This window comes from Gracilinanus agilis, chromosome 2 (assembly GCF_016433145.1).
Source record: "Gracilinanus agilis isolate LMUSP501 chromosome 2, AgileGrace, whole genome shotgun sequence".
NCBI lineage: Eukaryota > Metazoa > Chordata > Mammalia > Didelphimorphia > Didelphidae > Gracilinanus > Gracilinanus agilis.
In genome coordinates, this window is record NC_058131.1 from 437,776,937 (window position 1) to 437,798,413 (window position 21,477).

Below are 21,477 nucleotides of genomic sequence, written 5' to 3' on the forward strand. Positions count from 1 at the left end.
CAGTCCAAGCCATTGTGTAAAACTCTGGGTCATGCCTCAAACAATTTGTATAAAAGGAAGAATTTAGTTCGGCAACAAGAGGAGATCGTGAGGACCAAATTTTGAAAAGATTGAAGCAAGCATGTCATTCCATCATACTTTTGAGGAGAAAAGGAAGTCCTAAGAGGTGGCAAAGAAGGGAGATATTAAGGCGAGTCTGACTCTACAGGTATCCAAGGTTAGCTCTTTACTCAGCTTCTTTGCCCCACACCCTATCCTCCATGCCTGTATCCACAGAAACTATAATGTAATCTGTTGTTTTGTTACTCAAAACATTTCTAGTAAGCTGAATTTTGTCTCAACCACAGAGAGACAAGGAGTTAGCTAGAGATCATTAAAAATGTAAAATTAGTCAGAGAACTCAACATCTGCCTAAATGTTAGAGATTTTCCTAAGAAGAGTTTTTTAGAGTAATTGTGACTGAACTGAAAACTTTTCATCTAAAATAAGCCAGAGAAGGGAACAAATAGACCTTGGAAGCAATTATATTGCCTCCTAGGTTTAAATTACCATTTAATTAATTAAACTAAATATTGGTACAGAATGTTGCCGTATTGCAAATGGGGAAACTGAGGCTCAAATAAGAGAAGTAACTGGTTTTACAATTGTTTCTTTTTAAAAAAAACTCTTACCTTCTGACTTAGAATCAATACTAAGTATTGATTCCAAGGCATAAGAGGCAATTGGGGTTAAGTGACTTGCCTAAGGTCACACAATTAGGAAATACCTGAGACCAGCTCTGAGCTCAGGTTCTCCCATCTTCCAGCCTGGCTCTCTATCCATTGAGCCACCTAGCTGCCCCTACACAGTCATTTCTAGACCCATGTCTAGAAACACCTAGGATGTTTCCCTTTTAAAATTAGAAAGAGGTATATTTAGAATGATTTAAAGATTTTCTTTCCTCTACTCAAAGAGAATAAATTCAAGGTATTCCTCATATCCTGCAGGAAGTAGTGTAGTAGGCTGGGAATGTGAAAAAGCTTAGAAAGAGTTTAGGAAAAACCCTAGAGTTTGTCTATATAAGATTGGATCACTGAAGGTGGGAGTATTGAGGGTGTCAAGCCTTCCCTTGTGTTCCTTAGAGGACTTCCAGCTCTGATGTTTCCTTTGTGGCATTGGGTAAGTCATTTAGTCTATCTTGGCCTTCTCCTCCTCACCTGAAAAAATGAGAGTATTGGATTGAATATTCTCTAAAGTTCTGTCCAGCTCAAGGTCCTCTGAACATGTAGCTTATGCCAGGTGCTGAACTGGTAGTATGATTCTTACTATTACATGGTCATTGCATTAAGAGCGAATTTTTCCTCAAGTGCAAGTAGCCCTAATGTACCAGGCTGAGTAAATGAGAATTCCAAGTGACCTAAATTTGTGATCTATAACTGAACATTTCCAACAACAATAAAATTACACAGTGCAGGGACAGTGGGAAGGAAAAGGAAACTCAACCTCTCTAGGTTAGGAAATGCTTGAAACTAGATAAACACACACACACACACACACACACACACACACACACGTAAATGAAAAGCCAACCAGTCAGCTAGCTATATCTGTTTAGAAAACATCCAGATTATTAACTGGTATATCATTTGTTTATTCACTGATTGTGTTAAATGTTTATTGAATAGTAATCATAAGCAGGGGGCTGTGCTTAGCTCAGAGATTAAAATAGAAATGACGTATTTTCTCCTTTCAAGTGCTATACCTAACTGAAGGTGAAATATACATACAGAAATTGATTCTGACAACTTTTCGTTGTTTTGGGGTGAACTGTCAAAGATGCACATGTACTTATGCATTCACAATTACCTATTGCTCAGCCTAAAAGAACTTTTCCCCTCCTTCATATTCTTGTTTCCAGGCTCAGATTGGCTTTTGAATGAATTAGGTTTGAAAGTAGGAGGAATTGAGTTATCAGTTGGTAAGAATACCAACAGTTCTCAAAAGAAGAATGCAAACTATAAGCCATCATAGGAAGGGTTGCTCCAAATCACTAATAAGAGAAAGGCAAACAAAACAATTCTGAAAATTAAAACTTTACAATTAGTAAATTTACAAAGTTATCAAAAGATAGGAATGCTTAATGTTGGGGGGGGGGGCTGGAGGCACACTAATACAGTGTCAGTGGATCTGTAAATAGATTCCATTTTGGAATGCAGTTTGGAATTATTCTAACAAAGTGGCTAAAATGTCCATAATGCAGTAAAGTATTTAAAGTAGCACTTTTAGTATATAATAATGGAAACAAAGTAGCCATTGATTTAGAAATGACTAAACAAATTGTGGCATGAGAATGCAGTAGAATTTTAAACAAAGGAATTTGTTGAACTCACAACTTGGGAACATTTATATGAACTAATACAAAGTAAAAGCAGAAAGAGGAAATCAATATACACAATGACTATAACAATCTAAATGGAAAGAACATCATAAAAAAACTAAATTCTATCTAATTATATGTCAAATTTGGGCCCAAGAAAGGAATAACAAGTATCTCCTTATTACAGAAGTGTAGATGACTCTTAGTGTGGGATAATTGCATATACTATGAAACTCAATGAAGGAGATGGTTTATTTTCCTGAACTGCCTTGTCCCCCTCCATCCTTTTTTTTAATTCTTTGTTATATGAAGGACAGCTCTCTGGGTAGGAGAGGGAGAAAGAATATAATGGGAAATGAAAGTTATGGGAAAATAAGACTAGAAAAAACTTAAGAAGAAAGTGGAGAGAAGCAAGTGAGTTTGACAGTATGGGCATGGTGGCTTTCCGTTCTTTTGGCAGGGGGAAGCCACTTCCTCCTGACTCCATAATATTTCCTCTGAGTTGCCCTCAGCCTGGTTTCCTGCCCCGCCTGTTGCCAAACACTAGACAACAAAGCCTTCCTCTGGAGCAGTAAACTTTGGACCTCCGGAGGAAGCCTCCACTTAGGCACCAGGCTTTATAGCTTGTCTAAAAGGAGATGAACTAAAAGGTCTTGATGTTCTCTCTCCCATTTCAATCTGCCCTTTGTATTTCTACCAGAATGATTTTTATGCATAATCCTTATTATATCATTATTCCAATATGAATCTTTGGTGATCCCTGATAACATGCAATTTAGGATTCTGTGTCTGGCATTTAGGACCCTCCACAAGCTGACACCACCCCACCTTTCTACCTAATCTCATTTTGCTTATTTCCATGAACTCTGTAGTCAGTCACACTGGACAGCTTCTCTGTTCTTGAAACACATTCTGCATGTGTTCATTTGTGTGCCTCATCTCAGACTGTTTCTTCTGCTTGGAATGCCGTTCTCCAGACTCTGTCCATTTGATTGTTGTTCTTTCTTTATAGTCCAACTCATATATGACCTCTTCCAGGAAGGCCACTCTGATCTTTATTCAGTAATGGCCTTTCTCACCCCAGCTTGATGTTGTCCTTTGGCACTTCTCTCTTTATATACCCTAGAGTACTTGTCATGTGATATTCTATATTGTGGCTATCTACATCCATGCCTTCATCTCCTTCTAGATTGTGAACTCCATGAGATCAAGGACTGTGTCCTCTCTAGCTGAGTATCTCTCCCATCACCAGGTACAAGTCTTTAGATAACAGGCATTTAATAGAGATTCATTCAGTCAATAGGCATTTTATTCAGCATATAATATTCTTGAGGCAACTAAATGGTATGGCAGATAGAGCTCCAGGAAGGCAAGTTAAATTCTAGCCTTATTTACTACTGATATGACCTTGGGTAAGTCAGTTAATGCCTGCCTCAGTTTCCCCATCTGTAAAATAGGGATAATAATAGCACTCTTTCCCAGGGTTGTCATGAGAATAAAATATTTGTAAACTTTAAAACTTTATATAAATACCAGCTATTATTCTAGGTGTTAGGGATACAAAGACAAAAATGAATTGCCTCTGCCCCCAAAGAGCTTAACGTTTTGTTTTGTTTTGTTTTTTAAACCCTTACCTTCCATCTTAGAATCAATACTGGCTATTAGTTCTAAGCAGAAGAGTGGTAAGGGCTAAGCAATGGCAATTAAGAGACTTGCCCAGAGTCACATAGCTAGGAAGTGTCTGAGGTCAGATTTGAACCCAGGACCTCCTGTCTCTGGGCCTAACTCTCAATCCACAGAGCCACCCAGCTGCCCCCACTTAATGTTTTAATGGGAGAGATGACATGAAACATATAAACTGTTGAGTTAATCATGTGACCACATTGGAAAGGAGAGGATTGGATTTGCAAAGGGATTCCTTGATCGCCCAGAATGATCAGCTCTACCTTTCTCCTTCCATCTCTGATTCTTTCCCTACTCTCCTTGTCTGACAGATGAGCTGCTCATTGAAAGGGTGTCCCATGCAGGAATGATCAATCCTGAGGATCGCTGGAAGAGTTTGCATTTCAGTGGCCATGTGGCCCACCTGGAGGTGAAGATTCGTGTGCAGTGTGATGAGAACTACTACAGCAGCACCTGTAACAAGTTCTGCAGGCCGAGGGATGACTTTGTAGGCCATTACACCTGTGATCAGTATGGCAATAAGGCCTGCATGGAAGGTTGGATGGGCCCTGAGTGTAAGCAAGGTAACATCAACCAGCACATTCAGGTGGGAGACAAAGGAACAGAATAAACATGGGTTCCTAGAATTCAACCCTTCTCCCTATTAACAATATCTATTTTAGATTGTTTTCTGCCTCAAATCCCATCTGGAATATTGTGTTTACATCTGTTTACATTTTAGATGAATCATATATATACATATGATATATATGGGGAATTGGCAACTACATTAAGAGCCCTGCATGTATACCTAGAGCTTTACATCTATAAAACCTTTGATTTTCTCATCTGCTTTCAAAATAGCACTGTGAGGGAGGGAGGTAGGGCATAAGTCACAGACTTTAGGGCTTTAAGGGAAGGACCTTAGAATTATCTCATCCAAAATTTCACTGGTCTTTTTTATTCCAAATCTAGTGCTTTCTCCACTGTACCCTGTTCTCTATCATATGAAGATAAGGTGAGGGCAAACATGCTTGCTGTCTCAAGTATTTTAAGGATTGTCCTGTTAAAAAGGGATTGGACTTGTTTTCCTTGATCTTAAGAGGCTGCTTGAAGGAAATGGTGCAAGTCAACAGAGGTATAGATTTTGGCTTAATCTGAGGATGAATTTCCAAATAATTACAACTTTCCCATATTGAGCTGTTTTGAAAGGTGATAAGTAAATTCCCTATCATTGGGCATGCTTGATTGAGTGGGTGACCTTCTGTCAAGGAGGTGGTGTAAGCTAGAACCCTTGTTGGTCTTTGACAGGTTAAGGAGCCACTGGTTATCCATGTGTCCTTTTGCATATAAGAGTCACTCTGGCTTAGTGGGACAAAGGGAGTGCTCTTCTAATTCTGGGGAAAATAGGAAACTCTTCCAACTCATACTTAACAGCTCTAGAGCCTGAGTGATGATACCTTCAAAAGCCCCATATCATGTGGGCAGCTCATCAGAATTTCCCATAAAGGGACTTTGGAAGTCTCTACTCAAACCCAAACTTGAATAGGAATCTCTTCCACAGTATCTCCAGTGAGTAGTCACATACAGAGTCTACTTGAAAGACCTCTAGTAATACAGTATTCACTGCTTTATGAGGCAGTCCATTCTATTTTTGGAAAAATCTATCAGTTAAATTCAACAAAGATCTGCAGTGTGCAATTTGGGTAGCTGAGGGATGAAAAGATGAACAACTATATAGAAGCAGTTTGATGCAGTGCATAAAATGTTGGACTTCAAGTCCAGTAGACCTGGATTCAAATCCCATTTCCATTATTTACCATCTACATGACCATGAGCACCTCTTCACCTCTTCTTCTCTGTGACTCAGTTTTTTCAACAGTAAAATGAGTGTAATAATGCCTGACATGTGTACTTCAAAGGATTGTTATGAGGCACAAGTAAGTTAATGTATAAAGTACTTTGGACAAGTTAGTGCTATATAAAATTTGTTGTTATTAATATGTAGTTTCTCTTATCAAGGAATTTATAGTTTACAGGATAGAATGTGATGGAATGAAAGGAGGTATCCAAACAGAATACTATGGAAAAATTTGATGATGAAGAGATAACTTGTTAGGAAGTTTTTAATTTCTTTGGCCAAAACTTCTCTATAACTTCTTTCTATTGACCCTAGTTTTTGCCCTGCTGACATTAGCAAATGTCAAGGGTTAATCCTACTTTGTGATAGCCCTTCAAATATTTCTGTCATGTTCACCCTGAGACCTGAGACTAGCCTAAATTGTGGTCTGGAACTGAGCAGAATACTCCAGATGGGGTTTGACTAGGGCAGAAGGCAGCAACATTGTCTGTCTTCAGCTTTCATTCTAATCATTAACGCAGCCAAGGACCTTTAGATTCAAAAGAAATAGTGTATATACAGTGCTTTGCACATATAAAGTGATTTTTAAAGCCCAGCTTTTACTAAAACGCCATAATCTTGACTGTTGGTGATATTTCTCTGCAGTAGAAATTTTTGCAGTCAAATTTTAAACCAGTCTGAGTTACTTGTCTTGGTAACAGTTAACACTAGTTTGTTTCTGATCTTAGCAATTTTAGTTTTCAGATAGCCACACATGTATCTGAACAGATAATAGAGCTACAGATACAGAGAGCTATCTGTCCATTTGGCAGAAGTTGCTAGTTCTAGATCTGCCATCCTGGCTGCTATTTTATTCCACAGTTAAGTTTCCACATGTCTCTTCCCATTACTCTAGTTGAGATGAAATGTTGGACTTGCCTCTGTCTATGGTAGATCTTAAAGGATAGATTGGTATAGTGGAAAGAGCCTAGACAAGGCAAGGGGAGGGAAGCGAATGGGCTTAGGGAGTATTGTAAAGAAACCTGGGTCCTTACCTCCTTACTAACATCTGATTTGTGGCAGACATCCCCATGGCCATTAGTGTCCTTAATTTTGTAAAAAGAAAGGACTGGATTCAGTGTCCTCTAAGGTTTGTTTTAGCTCTGGCATTCTAGCATGCTATGAAACTGAGAACATACTATCAACCTGTAGGTAAATTTATAGATCCATAGTTTGGTTACAGAATCTGGCTTTGTTCCATCCAGCTCTGATTTGCTCAGATGTGATTATGTTTGGAAGTTAGGAATGCAGCCCAAGACTGCCAGCTGATAGTTCTGATGGGCTTATGGCTAGCATTGTTGAGGTCCTCTGATAGCTGCTGCTTCAACCCTGTGTCTCTGTGTTCACAGCTGTATGTAAACAAGGATGTAATTTACTCCACGGGGGATGCACTGTGCCTGGGGAGTGCCGGTAAGTGTGTGCTGGGGCCCTTTTCCTCCCTCTTTTTCTTGGTGGGAGGATTGACTTCATTGATCTGCAAGTTCATATCCTTAATGATGTCCTCCGCTTGATTCAACAATTGAACTCAATGAGGCCTTGTCACTGAAGCCAGCCACTCAGCACAGGGAGACACAAGAGTTCAAGAATTCGAAGATGATTAGGAAATTAGTCATCTTTAAGGTCTTTTTTCTGGAATGTCCTAGGTGTGAAATGTAAGTTAAATCCCTTTGAGAGGTTTAACTGCCTGTGCAGATGAAGGCTTTACCGTTCCAGCTCTCTGTAAAGGAGAAATGGTCATTCACCAACCTTCCTCCAGTGAGAATTTTGACTAAAAAACATTAGGTAGAGGAAGGAGCACTTTCTTAGAGTCAGAGGGCCTGGATTAGAATCTGAGCTTTGCTACTTGGTCTCTAGGTGAGCTTGGCACATTGCTTACCCTTTTGAGGCCTTAGTTTTATACTCTTTAAGATAAGAGTGGAAAATAGTGGAAAGTGCTAGATTTGGAGGCAGAAAACCAGAGATCCACAAGAACCTGTATGAGCTTGGCATGTCCCTTTATATCTCTGAGCCCCATTTCCTCATCTGCAAATTAGGGGGCTGGACTAATGACTTTTAAGACCCTTTCTGGTCTAAATCTATGACCCTATACTCTTGGAATCTAGCACCGTGCTTAACACATAGCAAGTGTTTAATAAATGTGGTTGATTGACTGACCGAAGGGATTGAATGAGATGATTTCCAAAGCCCTTTCCAGGCCTATGATCTTGTGCAATTCCTAGCTATGTACTCTTTGACTTGGTCTTCATGCTAATCATTTGACCCTATTCCTGGAGAATTTATAAAGGGAAGATTTTTACCCAAAATCGCTTTGCTGCCAGTTCATTTTGAACACAGTTAAAATTAGCAAAATTTAAATGGGACCTAAAAGTATTAGTGCTTTAAGCTCTTCCTTATAAAAACTTTATGAATCAAGTCATATAAGTAGTAGTATTTCTTTTCATGGATGAGCAAACTGAAGTCCAAAGAAGTGTAGTGATTAACCCATAGTCTCATAGTACGTGTTATATTGCTGGGATTTGAACCCCAAAATTCTGACTTCACACCTACTATTTCTCATAACCTAAAATATTTATGTGTGTTTCCTTTTGTACTGACAAAAACCTCTTTATATTTACTACTAAGATTTTCCTAAACTCTTCCTGCCAGCTTGGGCAAAAGAGTATATTTTTTCAAGTCAGATTTTCTTAAAATTCTCTGTTCGCTTTCAGGGTCCTGACACTTCCCAGCTAAGATACATATTTCTCTCAATGCTTGATGGTGGCTTGAGAGATGTGCATGTATCAATCAAGAAGCATTTATTAAGTTGTTATGTGCTTGAAATTGTACTGAGAGCTGGAGATACAAAAGCAAAACCAAAAATAATCCTTGCCCTTGAGTGGCCTACATCCCAACAGAAGAGATAACATGTAATATGTAGTAGACAGAAGAAAACCTTACAGTGGAAGATACTAGCAGCAGCAGAGACCAAGAAAAGTCTTCTGGAAAATGTGGCATCTGAGCTTTATTTTGAAGGAAACGAATTAAGTTGGTTTCCAAAGGGTTGGGGAATCAAGGGAAAAAACCATTCTTGGCACGAAAGATAGCCAGTGTAACACACAGAGATGGGAGATGCAGCATTATTTGTAAGGAACAAGTAAACCAGTATAGCTGAATCATCAAGTATGTGGAGGGAAGTGATATGTAAGAAAATTGGAGTGGGTAAAAAAATGTAAATGCCAAGTAGAATTTATATTTGATCCTAGAAATAAAAGAAACCCCTTAGAATTTAATGAAAAAGGTATGTGATATGATCAGTCTCATCCTTTAGAAATTCACTTAGGCAGCCCTGTAGAGTGAGGGTTAGAATGGGGCGAGGCAAAGAGAACCAAAGCAATGGCTTCAGGTAAGAGGTAATAGCTTTTTGTGCTATAGGTTTGCCCTAAAAAGCAACTGAATTAGGTCATGAAATGAAACCTGGTTTTGTCTGTGATTGAGGAGGTGGGGGGGAAAACATAACCCATCGCTGTTGGGGGTTTTTGTACTATGCTATGTTGATAGATGTGAGTTAAATGTTCTAGAGGATCTAAAAGATTAATGCCATTCTCAGTTCCGGGTTACTGGGGTATCTCCACCTTTCCTTCATAGGTAAAAATAATAGCCACTTTCTGAGTCAAAGACTGGGTGTGAGAGGGATACTTTTCCTGGTACTCATAATCTGGGAGTTCTGGGGATGCAGGTCCTTGTATGAACAACAGTAGAGAACATTAATTTCATACTCTGGTCAACAAATGAGTTTAAAAGGCCCATTTCCTCTACTCAGAGCTAGGGGGGTAGATTGGATTATAATGCCTCATAGTTTAAGTCCAGGAACAAGTAAGTCATTTTGCTTTTCAGTTTGGACATGAAGCACAGTTCCACTTGGATTCCAGCAGTTAAGTGCTGGGGTAGAGGCTGCTCTTTGAGACTTAATAGCAAGATGAAGCCACTTAGCCATTAAATAATGGGAAATTCTCTACAAGGTCTCTGGACTTTCTCATTCTCTTTGACTTAATGGCATAAATCCTTTAGCATCTCACAATCATAAAGGACCACAGAATTATATTCTGGAAGCAATCACCTATTCTAATCCACTTGTTTAATATATGTAGGAATAAGTGCAGGTAAAGAGAAGTACAAGATAGTGCAACAAACAAAATATTAGTTATTTACTGTATATAGGGAAGGTGCTAGGTGATGGCAGGGTGGAGAGGAAGGATGTATTTAGATAATGTTTAGATAATCTTGGTCTTCATTGATTTTATAGTCTAGTCATAGCATAGATATCCCAAAGCCATTATTTAATACATGAAAGATGTATGATTTCATTACTCTGGTTCTTCTGTCTAATGAAACTAATTGCAGTTCTTCTCATATGGATAGAACTTTAAACTGAAAAGTGAAGGAGGAGAAAATAGTCTACATTTAACAAAGTGGATACTGTAGAAATAGCAAAGCTACTCTGAAAATTATACAAGACAAAATTCAAGAAAGGATCCAACAGTAAAAACATGGGCTAAGATATATGTATGGACATCTAAGCCCATGAACAAAACTAATACAGAAATGCAAAGGACCATATAGGTATCACTGAATCTTGGTGGAATTGATCCTAGAATATATATCTGGATGAGTATAACACAGTGGTTCCCAAACTTTTTTGGCCTACCACCCCCTTTCCAGAAAAAAAATATTACTTAGCCCCTAGAAATTAATTTTTTTTAATAGCAAAGATAAATGCACCTGTGGCCATCACTACAGTACCCACCAGGGGGTGGTGGCGCCCACTTTGGGAATCACTGGTATAATGTATTGAAAAGGAAAAGGACAGGTCAGGGGAGAGGTGTGGGGAGTTAGCACCATAATAGCATTATATGTTAAGAAGATATGCTCATATGAGCCAATTTAGAAACCATAAAGAAAGGAGTAGGGCAAGCACTTCATTTGTAAACAGAGGCAAAATTATTGCTGGGCAGATGACCTAGATAAAAAGAGGAGAGAGATGAGAATGGAAAACAATAATGGTGGACTTCAGTTATATGGACATCTGTTAATTTTTTAACTTTTTTTAATAACTTCATCCTTCAAAAAGTTTGAGAAGCATTTCTGATTAAAGATTATAGAAAAAGCACATCTCTCCTCCATATTCTCTATCAGTGTCCTCAAAGGTTTACCATTAAATAATGGTAAAGAAATTACAAAACTATACAAAAAGATATCCAGAAACCATGGGCACTGGAAGAAGAATTCTTCCAAAGAAACAAGCTTATTCTCAAGTAAAGAGCCTAAATAACCCTTCAGCAATAGAGAAGCTTTCAGCAGCACATTGACCAGGACTATCCAGAAAGGCAGCTTGAGTAGGGATGCTGAAATACTCCAGTGCTTTGTGTGAAACAGACCAGGAAAGATGGAAGCCAATGTCAAGTGCTCAGAAAACTGAGGTCAGGACCAAATAGACCTAACCACTGCCCAGTCCAAAATAAGGAACCGAGACTGGAAATATGAGGAAACAGAAGAAGATAACAGATACAATGAAGAAATATCATGGATCAAGAAAAGCCCAAAGTAAACCAAGAAGAAAAAAATAACTATAACAAGTACAAATAAAGTTGCAAGGGGGAAATGGCTTTGCCACAAGTATTACAAAGTAGTTGGAATAAATGAAGCAAGAAATTAAAAGTGAAATTAGTTATATTAGGGCAAAAAAATCCAGGTTCTAACATTCAGAATTTAGCATAGTGGATGTTTAAAAATTTTTTTCATAATTAATTGATTAAAGGGAGAAGAAAAACACAAGGCAAGGCTTTTTTTAAAGTTAACGGCAAGGAGTTTTATAATATACATTATATGTAGTATAATGTATAATAAAATATAATATAAATATTCAATATTTATATAATTTATAATATTTTATATTAGCAAACATATATTTAAGGTATATGTTCACTAAACCCCCTTATTATTTTATATTTTTATTATACTACATATATACTATATATACTATACTACATGATGAAAAGAGGAGAATCAAAGAAAGGAATAAGTCTGCTGCTTTGGTGATGATAAATGAAAATGAACAGAAACAGAGCTACTCAGATTTTATTATACTTCTTACTCTTCCCTTTTTCATTCTTGCCAAAAAAAATGATCTCTGAACAGAAAAGGACAGAACAAAAACAGCTAATAAGAAAGTTTGATATTGATAAATAAGGAATCTGTAATGGAATATTTTGATGAATTCATTTTACTGGCAAGTTTGATTGCTAAACCAGTACAGTAATCTTTGAAAGACTATGGACAATGGGAGAGGTACTGAACTTATGGAGAAAAGCAAATGTTCTGAAAGAGAGCTTAACTTTGATTCTTGGTAAAATTCTTGAATGTATTATAAAAAAAAGAATGATTAGTCAACATCAAAAATATGAATCGGTGATCACAAAGAGCCACTATGGACTCATTCATACCAGACCAATCTCATTTCCATTTGGAGGAAGGGTACATTACTAGACAGATAGTTCAGGAGAATACTATATATGTAGTTTTTTAAGTTTCAGCAAAATTATTTTTAAATGTCTTTCATGTTATTCTCATGGAAAGATTGTAAATTACATTGTAAATAACTTAGTAAGTGCTTGATGACTGACTAAGCTAGGCAATAGCACAGTTAGGCAGATTCAGAACCAGTAGGATGGCTTACTCACATGGTTCAATATCAACATTGATATGGAAGGAGGTCTCTAATATACTACCCTAGGGACCTTTGCAATTTAACATTTTAATCACTGCCTTGGATAAAGGTATAGATAATGTACTAATCAAGTTTTCAGACAACAAAGCCAGAAGGGATAGCTAGACCATAAGTAAGTTATCAGAGCTGGAATCCAAAAGGATCTTGCAGTTCTCAAACTATATATCAAGGCCCACTAAGGCAGGGCAGTGAATTTACAGGATCATTGTTAGGCATTAAAATTTTTTGAGGCTAACATAGTCTAACATAGATGCTCGAACATCTGTCCAACTCAGTTCAGGATAATTGATCAGCATTATATTAGGCTCTATTTCCCTAAGTAACATTCTCAAATTTTTGAGATACATTTTTGTTTACTTGTATTTCTGGCTGTACAGTACTTTCTCAGATTTTCTCATTTGTAATGTCTTATATCTGTGAAGCTATTTTCTTGGCAATTGCTATGATAAAAATTAAGTACCATGTGAAAATCAGTGTAATGAAAGTAGTGATGTCCAGATTTCAATGTTTGAGAAGTTGTGCAGTGTTACCAACAGATAGACAACATCCTATTAGTAGTTACTTAGTAATGAAACAAACAAAAATTTTCTTTCAATGAACGTCTATTATTTTTCCAAATAGCTACTAAATTGTTAAGACATAAATACATATTAAACTGTATGGACCAAACTGCTCAATAAACAGAATTTATAAGGTATTTCTTTTGGGCTACAGGCACCACAAAAAAATTACTTTGACAACAAGGGGCACCATGAACTGAAAAAGTCTGTGACTTCTGGGCACCATATTTTAGGAAAGAGTGCAGTCGTAGGAGTGATGAGAAGATGCAGATTTCAGCTCAATTTAAGAAAGTGGGGCGGGGGACCCAGCTTCCTAACAATTTAAAACTATTTCAGAAGAAGATTGGATTTCTCAAGAAGTTGGGTTCCCCTTTTCCAAAGTCTCTATATGGAGCCTAGAGATGACAATCTGTCGGGTTTATGATAAAGTAGATTCTTAGATGCTCTTTAAAGTGCCATACGGTCCGTGCTGATCCAGATATAACAGGACCTGGCCCCTCCAGAGGTCAAGCTAAGCTTTTCTCCCCATCACCACTCCCAAACCCCATTTCAGGGGAAAGGGATATTCAGGATCTGCTTAGCCGTGGAGGAATCTGAACTCCCAAAAAACTAAAATATGACTGCATTGAGCTCAAAGCCATGTAAAGAGACTTGAATAGGAAATTCCTTAATGAGATCGTCTTAAAATTGATAAATTTGATTTTGCTCTTCCCCTATAGTGGGTATGCCAGCAATTCTTCATATGGGGAAGGGTGGAACAAAGAAGCCAAATTGAGTTCTCCTATAAGGAGAGAATAGAGAGAGTTCATGCTAAGAGGGCAGGTTTGTTTCTTCTTGTCCTGCTGATCTTCAGATGCTGCCTGCACTTCCTCCTTCTCTCCTTCCTGATTGTTAAGAAGTATTTCCTTATATTAAACTGAAATCTGCCTCTCTGCAACTTCAGAGGTAAGTATCTGGTAGAGTGGTTCCAAAAAATACAACCAACTGTACATTGTTCCCAGCCATATCTTTCCATATGCTTTGTGCAAGGGACACTAGCGTTGAATGATAGAGGCAGTTAATTCTGGTACCCTGGGTTTATAACAGTACTCCCCAACACATTTTAGTGACCAGGCTGCCCTCATGGACAGAGTAAAGTGCAACAAGGAGTGGCCCTCTCTTTCTTCACCCTGTGGAATTGACTTCTAGAGAAAGGGGCATTCAGTAAACATCTATTAAGTGACTACTACATGCTAGATGATAGGGATGCAAAGTTTACTAGCAATACAATGAGAGAAATGGCGTGATTAATTACTAAGGTCCTTTACAACAAGGACATTTTACAATTCCATAGTCAGAACATTTAAAGGCAAAGGGCAGCATTTTATCAAGTTGCTAGAATTAAATCTGATTTGAGCCTGAATTAGGTGTTTGTTAAAAGAAAAAGATTACTATTGTGTAGGTTTGTATTGAGTGTTAAAGAGCAATACAAAAATAAGTGTTATAATTTTGTAATCCAAGGCCCAGGGTTTAAGTCCCATCTCTGTTCTATATACCCTCTGTAATAATGGACAAACCCCTTATCCCAGCTAACCAAACCTTAGTTTTTTCACTTCTACCATGAAGAGGTTGCCTTAGAAGACCTAAGTCTATAGGTCTATGTGCTAGTCCAGTTGGAAAAAATTGTGTCTGAATCGGCTCTGGGCACCCTTATGGAGATGTGTGTGAAGGAGACCATGGGATGGGGAATGGTGAAGACTGTTAGGAATCAACATTTCCCAGGGTGCAGTGAGACCTTTGGCCTCCTGACACCTTCCAGGGCCCACGTTACATTCTGAACACAGCATTTATTTTCAGCAGTGGATACTCCAGGCCTAAGCATGGCCCTAAACATGATTGCCACTTCAATGATTTTTTTAAAATCATTCCACACATGTACTACCCTTTTGTTTGTGAAGAAAAACTGGGTTCCAGACTAATCTAGCTTTTCTTGGTTATGTTAAGTCAATACCTTAAGTCTAGTAATTTCTCTGACTAGCTTCACAAACTTTACTCTTCATCTTGGATATTTTTTTACCATCCTTCCTGCCTCTCATCCTCTGTGGGCAAGTGATGCCCTGGCTTCAGCCTTACCAGACCTGACCTGGGCTTTCCATCATGGAGTGCCTTTAGGGGAGAACCATGTACTGAACAAGGACATGATTTGTTTCTTTCAGATTATAAATTTAGATTTAGAAGGGACCTTAGAGGACATCTCTTTCAATGTTTTATGGGTGAAGAAATTGAATCTTGTCCTAAACAACCAGAATCTCACTGGTCTGTAATTTCACTACTTCTCACTTCTCTTTCCCGGGAAAAAATGAAGTGCTTTTTTCTAGATGAAGAAACAGAGCATTTTCCTATTTTGGCACCTAGAGCTGGGTCCTCTGGTATAGTGGAAGAAAGCACTGGATTTTGAGTCAGAGGAGTTAGGTTCAGATATTTGCTTCTTCCCTTAGTGTGACCTTAGTTAAGTCACTTCCATTAACTGAACCCTACTTATAATGAGGACTTTGAATTCAATTAAGTACTTTGCCAACTCCAAACCTTATCCAAGGACTAACAAAATTCAATGCAAAGAGTGACGGGCAAGGAGATAGGATTTACCTGATCTGTTGCACAGTAAACACAGTCCAAGTTAAAATAGGTTGGAATACAAGAACATTCATATAAGGGCCCCCAAACTTTCTTCTTTAAATATAAATGGGAACTGAATAGTGGTTAAAATATAAACATGGCAAAAATATTTCTGAAGGTCAGAATTGAACAAAGAGGGGAAGATGGAGTTCACTAATGTGAAGAAGGTAGAGAAAGTCAGGTGTTCTCATTTGGCTAGAATTGTCTGTGCTCAGTGCTAGAAGGATAAGTTGGAGTTATCATGACAGAAATGTAAACTTGATATAATTAAAATTTTCCTAATTATAAAAAAGTAGAATGAATGATTTTAGAAGGTTTGGGGATATTAAAGATACCACTGGAATTCAAGAAAAGGCTGAATTACCTTTTATTAGGCATAGTGTGATAATTCCTTTTGAGGTTTAGGTTGGACTAAATGTTCCCTACCAATTCTCAAATTATGTGGACATTCCTGAGCCCTTTTGTGCCCAGTCATGTACCAACTTGGAAAAAAATAGAGGATAGATAAAACCAGGACCTGTCCTTAAAGATCTCAGTCTATAGGACTCAAAAGAAAACTGAATTTGTTCCTGCCCTCAGGAAGCTTCATGATTTACAAGACATAAATGAGAAGTAGATCCTAGTTTTATCTTCTAGGATCTCATAGTCCAGATAGTAAGGAGAGGCTAGACCTGGCATTAAAAGACCCCTTAGTGTGGTTGGAATGAAGGGCTCACAAAGGCAGAACATTTTAAAGACAAAGGACATTATTTGTTCAAGGGACAGAAAATAAATCAAGTGCTAGAAATTTGTGGTCATAGATAGTGCTTTCTGTGAAGAGGAAGGAAAGAGATTAGTGAAGGTTAATGTGGTTTAATTTCCTGGAGGGAATAACACGTGAGTTGGACCTCAAAGGTTTCTTGTTGTTCTGTATCTGAAGAAAACAGAAAAACATATCTCTTGGAACACCAGGACTTGTGAAGAATATTCAGGTAAACCAAAGTGATACAGTCAAGGAAAGTGAAGGCTGAAAGATTTCTCTATGGCCATTTTGTGCCTCTTGGAATGTTGTCATTTGACCTAGGAATTGCCTCATACAGCAAGGGATTGTATCCATCTGAAATAATGTCAGTGGTGAGGACCTGTTGCTAATAAGAACCAAGCATTAACCCTGTCCACTGACCTAGTCTCATAAGTATGAGCTTTGAATTCATAAAAAGTCTTGGAAGACCTGGAAGACATCTTGTCTAGCACTTTTTCCTTGGTCCAGGCTTCACTATTAAGTAATCTAACCTGAGAACAATGAAATGAATTAAAAAGCCATAGTGTGGTGCTTTTCACTACAATGGTGTAATAGTTATGGAAACATCATGGACAGTTTGCACTTTAGAGACAGGTGATACATTTATAGCTAGAAAAGATCTGCCAGTCCTATAATGATGATGAGCATTAAGAATTGGATAAGCTCAGTGCTATGCTAGTATCCAGTAAGTATTTTTCCTTCACAGTTGGTTTATTTTTAAAATTTTTATAAGATAAAATTGATTCACATTTTCACTTTAAAAATTACTAGAAACTTAAACATCAACAGGAACACTTGTGTACAAAGAGTAGGATTCCGAATGAAACTGTATAGTTTATTTCTAAGTGAATATTGAATTTAATAAAACAGAAACAAAATTGCCTTGCTTGTGTCTGTTTCTGAACTTCTTTCTGATTGTTTTTGTGTATTTTAAAAATATTTGATACTTTTTTCTTTATTTTTACATCATTATCACTATCTACCAACACCCCTTCCTCTTGCAGTAGAATCCCTCCCTTGTAGTAAATAAATATAATTAAATAAAACAAATACACATATCAGCTTTATTTGAACATATATATTTCATTCTGCACATCTAATCTATCTCCTTTTTACCTAGAAGAAGAAAGCATGTTTCATCAATCTTGTAGAGTAATAATGGGTCAGTGCATTGATCAGAGCCTTTCAAAATTGTTCTTTTTTTCAGTATTGTAATCATTATATAAACTGTTTTCTGATTCTTCCCTTTTCATTCTGATCAGTTCATACAAATCTTCCCAGGTTTTTCTAAATCTATCCTTTTCATCTTTTCTTACAGTGTAATATTACATTCAGATACTGTCATTTGCACAGGCATTTATCAGTTGATGAGCAGCCACTTTGCAGGTGTTTGCTACAATAGATTCTGCAATAAATGTTTATGTACACATATTTCTTTCTTTGGCCTCTTGTGGTAAATGACTAGTAGTTACATCACTGGTTTAAAGGGTAGGCACAATTTAATTAGTCAGCAAATTTTAAGTGCCTACTATGTGCCAGGCACTGCAAAGTACTAGGATACAAATATGAAAAAGAAAGACAATCCCTGCCCTCAAGGAGTTTATGATCTAATGGGAGAAGACTATGCCCTAAATGAAGTTGAAGTGGGCAATGGGGGAACTACCTAGAGATAACCTGATAGAAAAATCTAAAGGAGTGCAGCTAGGCAGGAAATGAAGAGATGACTGGCCTAGGGTCCCACCTTACATGGAGTTTTTGGAACTTATTGTTCCACCTTCCAATCAGAAGACATAGTCCAAATTTTTTTTTGTATAAAGTCCAAATTGTGTTTTCCAAAATTTCTAGACCAGTAATGGGCAAACTATTCCTTACGGGCCAGATCCAGGCTGTAGTTTGCCCATCACTGCCTTAAGCAATTCCCTAATCACTACATCTGGATGTGGGGGCTTAATGATTAGGGAACTGCTTAAGGCAGTGATGGGCAAACTACGGCCTGGATCTGGCCCGTAGGGAATAGTTTGCCCATCCCTGGTCTAGACCAATTCATCATTCCATCAATAATATATTAGTGAGTCTACCCTCTCATAACCCCTCCAATAATTGTTATTTTTCTCTTTCAGTGTCTTTGACAATCTGAATGTGATACGAACCCTCAAAATTGTTTTAATTTGTTGTTCTCTGATATTTGGGGGATTTTTTTCTGTATGATTGTAGATAGCTTTCCTTCCTTCTTTTGAAAGTTATATGTTCATATCTTCAGCTTTTTTATCTTTTTGTCCCTATTTAACTGTTTCATTTCTAATTCCAACTACCTTGATTTTGTTTGTGAGGTATAAGGGTTAAATTGGGTTTTTCACTAAATAAGAGAGTTATAAATTCAGTGTTGTGGTTGCCAAATTCAAAATATCCCTAAGCCAGAAAAAAATATTGTTAGCAGCTTTTATTTATAACAAGGACGAGAAACAGTTGAAGTATGAAATGTAGGAGGGAAAGAAGCAAGTGCTGATCTGATGAAATTCAACTCACTCCCCAACAAAGTTCCAGGCTCCATGTGGAAGTCTGAGACACTAGCAAGCCAATGCAGGATCCAAGGAAAAGAGTTTCTCCACAGAACTCGCACTGAAGGGAGTGTCCCACCAAAGCACCAATGAGCAGAGAGGGTCTCCTCACAGAGCCACCAAGGCAGGAATCTCTCCAAGCCAGAAGGCCCTGTGGCATCTTCAGCCAGGGATCCACCAATGCAGCCTCCTCCAAAGCCAAAGCAGGAATCTCTGTAACCAATCTCTCCAGAAGCCAGGAAAGGAACCCCCCTGGACCATGCTGGTTTCCTCCTTTATCCTTTTTTCCATGTCACTTCCTGTTACTCCCCCTTTTTCACAAAAACCAATGGCAGTCTTGCAGTTTGCCTAGCACTGCCCAAGGTAGGGGGGGAGTTGGTGGAGGTGGTTTTTGGAGTTGTCACTTTCTCTAGTAAGTGACTTGTGAACTCTCATACTTAATGGTAAGTAGGGGTACTTTAAGTTCTTGATTTGATTAGCTAAAAATAGATAGGGGGGTTAATCCTATCTTCACAGAGAAAAAAATGGAAAAAACCCTTTCAGTTTTATCTACTCAAAATTATCCATTTATCTTTTATGAACCCCTCTATACTTACATTATTTTCCATCTATACCTAGTTGGAAAAGATAACTTTTTCCTTATCTATTTAATATGAAAAAGCCCAGAAGACAGGCATATTGACTAGATGTCACAATGATTAAGAATTGCACAAGAAAAGAAGACTTGGTTGGTTGGTGCTCCATAAGGTTAAGAAGGGACCCCATAAAAAGTTCAAAGTAGAAGTAAATTTCCTCTAGTCAACTAGATTGTATGGGGCAGGATAATAGAACTAGTAGAAATTCATATAGTGTCTCCATCTTTTTTCCCCCTAAGGGTCCCACTCTAATAAGACTGTTTTGGTTTGGTTTGTCCAAATCTATTAGAGGTTTGAGGAAAAACTATTCATTGAGTTATTTAATGATTTCAGTGGTATAGGGAACTCCCAGTGAGGAAACTCCTCTTGAAATGTTAATTGCCACTTATTCTGTGAACTGCATTCTTAGCACATGCCAGGGACACAAAGCTAATATGTGTCAGAGTTAGACCTTGAATTCAAGCCTTCCTGACTCTATTCATTCTGCTGCCTGAATAATTAAATCTCTTACTTTCTGGCAGCACAAACCAGAATTCCGAGTTCCTCCTTCTTGGACAAGGAGACCAACTTTGAGGGGCAGGGGGAAAAGACTTTTTTATTGTTAATATTTAAACAAAAAGTGGCTCTAAGAGGAATCCTAACACACTGCCCAGGCCATAGAATCTCAATCAATCTCTCTCTCTCTCTCTCTCTCTCTCTCTCTCTTTCTCTTTCTCTCTCTCTCTCTCTCTCTCTCTTTCTCTCTCTCTCTCTTTCTCTATTTCTCTATTTCTCTCTCTCTCTCTCCCACTTCCCCCCTGGCAGTCAGATTTTTTTTTTTCCTGGATTTCTCATCTTCCCCTTTCTGAAGTATTTCTATGCCTGACTTTACTAAGTAAGGACACCAGTGCCTGTCCTTCCAGATATTTTGTGGACAGAGTAGACTCACTCCTAAAATAACTCTGAGGAAACTGACAAGACAGCTGTCTCTCTGACCCTCTCCATCCAGCCCTTCCCCCCACCTCAAAATAACCAGAGTCTTGCTATCCATGGCTGCGGGGGCCAAACTGTGACCACTGCTTCCTGCCGAGCCTCTCAGATTCCACTCCCACGGTCTCCACTGTAGATCTGACTCTCATCTATTCTCACCTGGACTATAATAATAGACTCCTGACTATTGGTCTCCTTGTCTTCAGTCTCTCTCCCTCTAATGCATCCCACCTCCACTCTGCCAGCCGTCTCCCTAATACACAGGTCTGAGCATGTTATTCCTTTACCCTATTGCCTGTAGACTGCAGTGTTAAACCCCCATCCTCATTTTTAAAAAATCTTTACCTTCTTTCTTGGAATCAATACTGCATAAGTAAGGGCTAGGCAGTGGGGGATTAAGTGACTTGCTCAGGGTCACACAACTAGGACTCATCCTGATTTTTTAAGTTCTTGACTTTATCAGCAATTATATACTATACTTCTTCACCAGACATGTCCAACTTAAGGCAATTTCTGGTTTTCTAAGTCAGCTGACAGATGAAGGGATTAGTTTCTATTCCAGTTTGCTTTTAGACCCCCTATACTCTAACCAAACTAGACCCATTTTGTCTTATTCCCCTCCTGCCTTCTTTCACCCC

At 38.1% G+C, this 21,477-nt stretch overlaps 1 protein-coding gene across 1 annotated transcript in view; it reads left to right on the forward strand.

The window, feature by feature from the left end:
* JAG2 (jagged canonical Notch ligand 2) overlaps positions 1-21,477 on the forward strand; it is a 148,596-nt gene that overhangs the window by 73,130 nt on the left and 53,989 nt on the right. The window contains exons 4-5 of the mRNA XM_044664728.1: positions 4,351-4,602; positions 7,268-7,328. Of these exons, the coding sequence (XP_044520663.1) occupies positions 4,351-4,602; positions 7,268-7,328 (313 nt within the window). The remainder of the gene's footprint in view (positions 1-4,350; positions 4,603-7,267; positions 7,329-21,477) is intronic.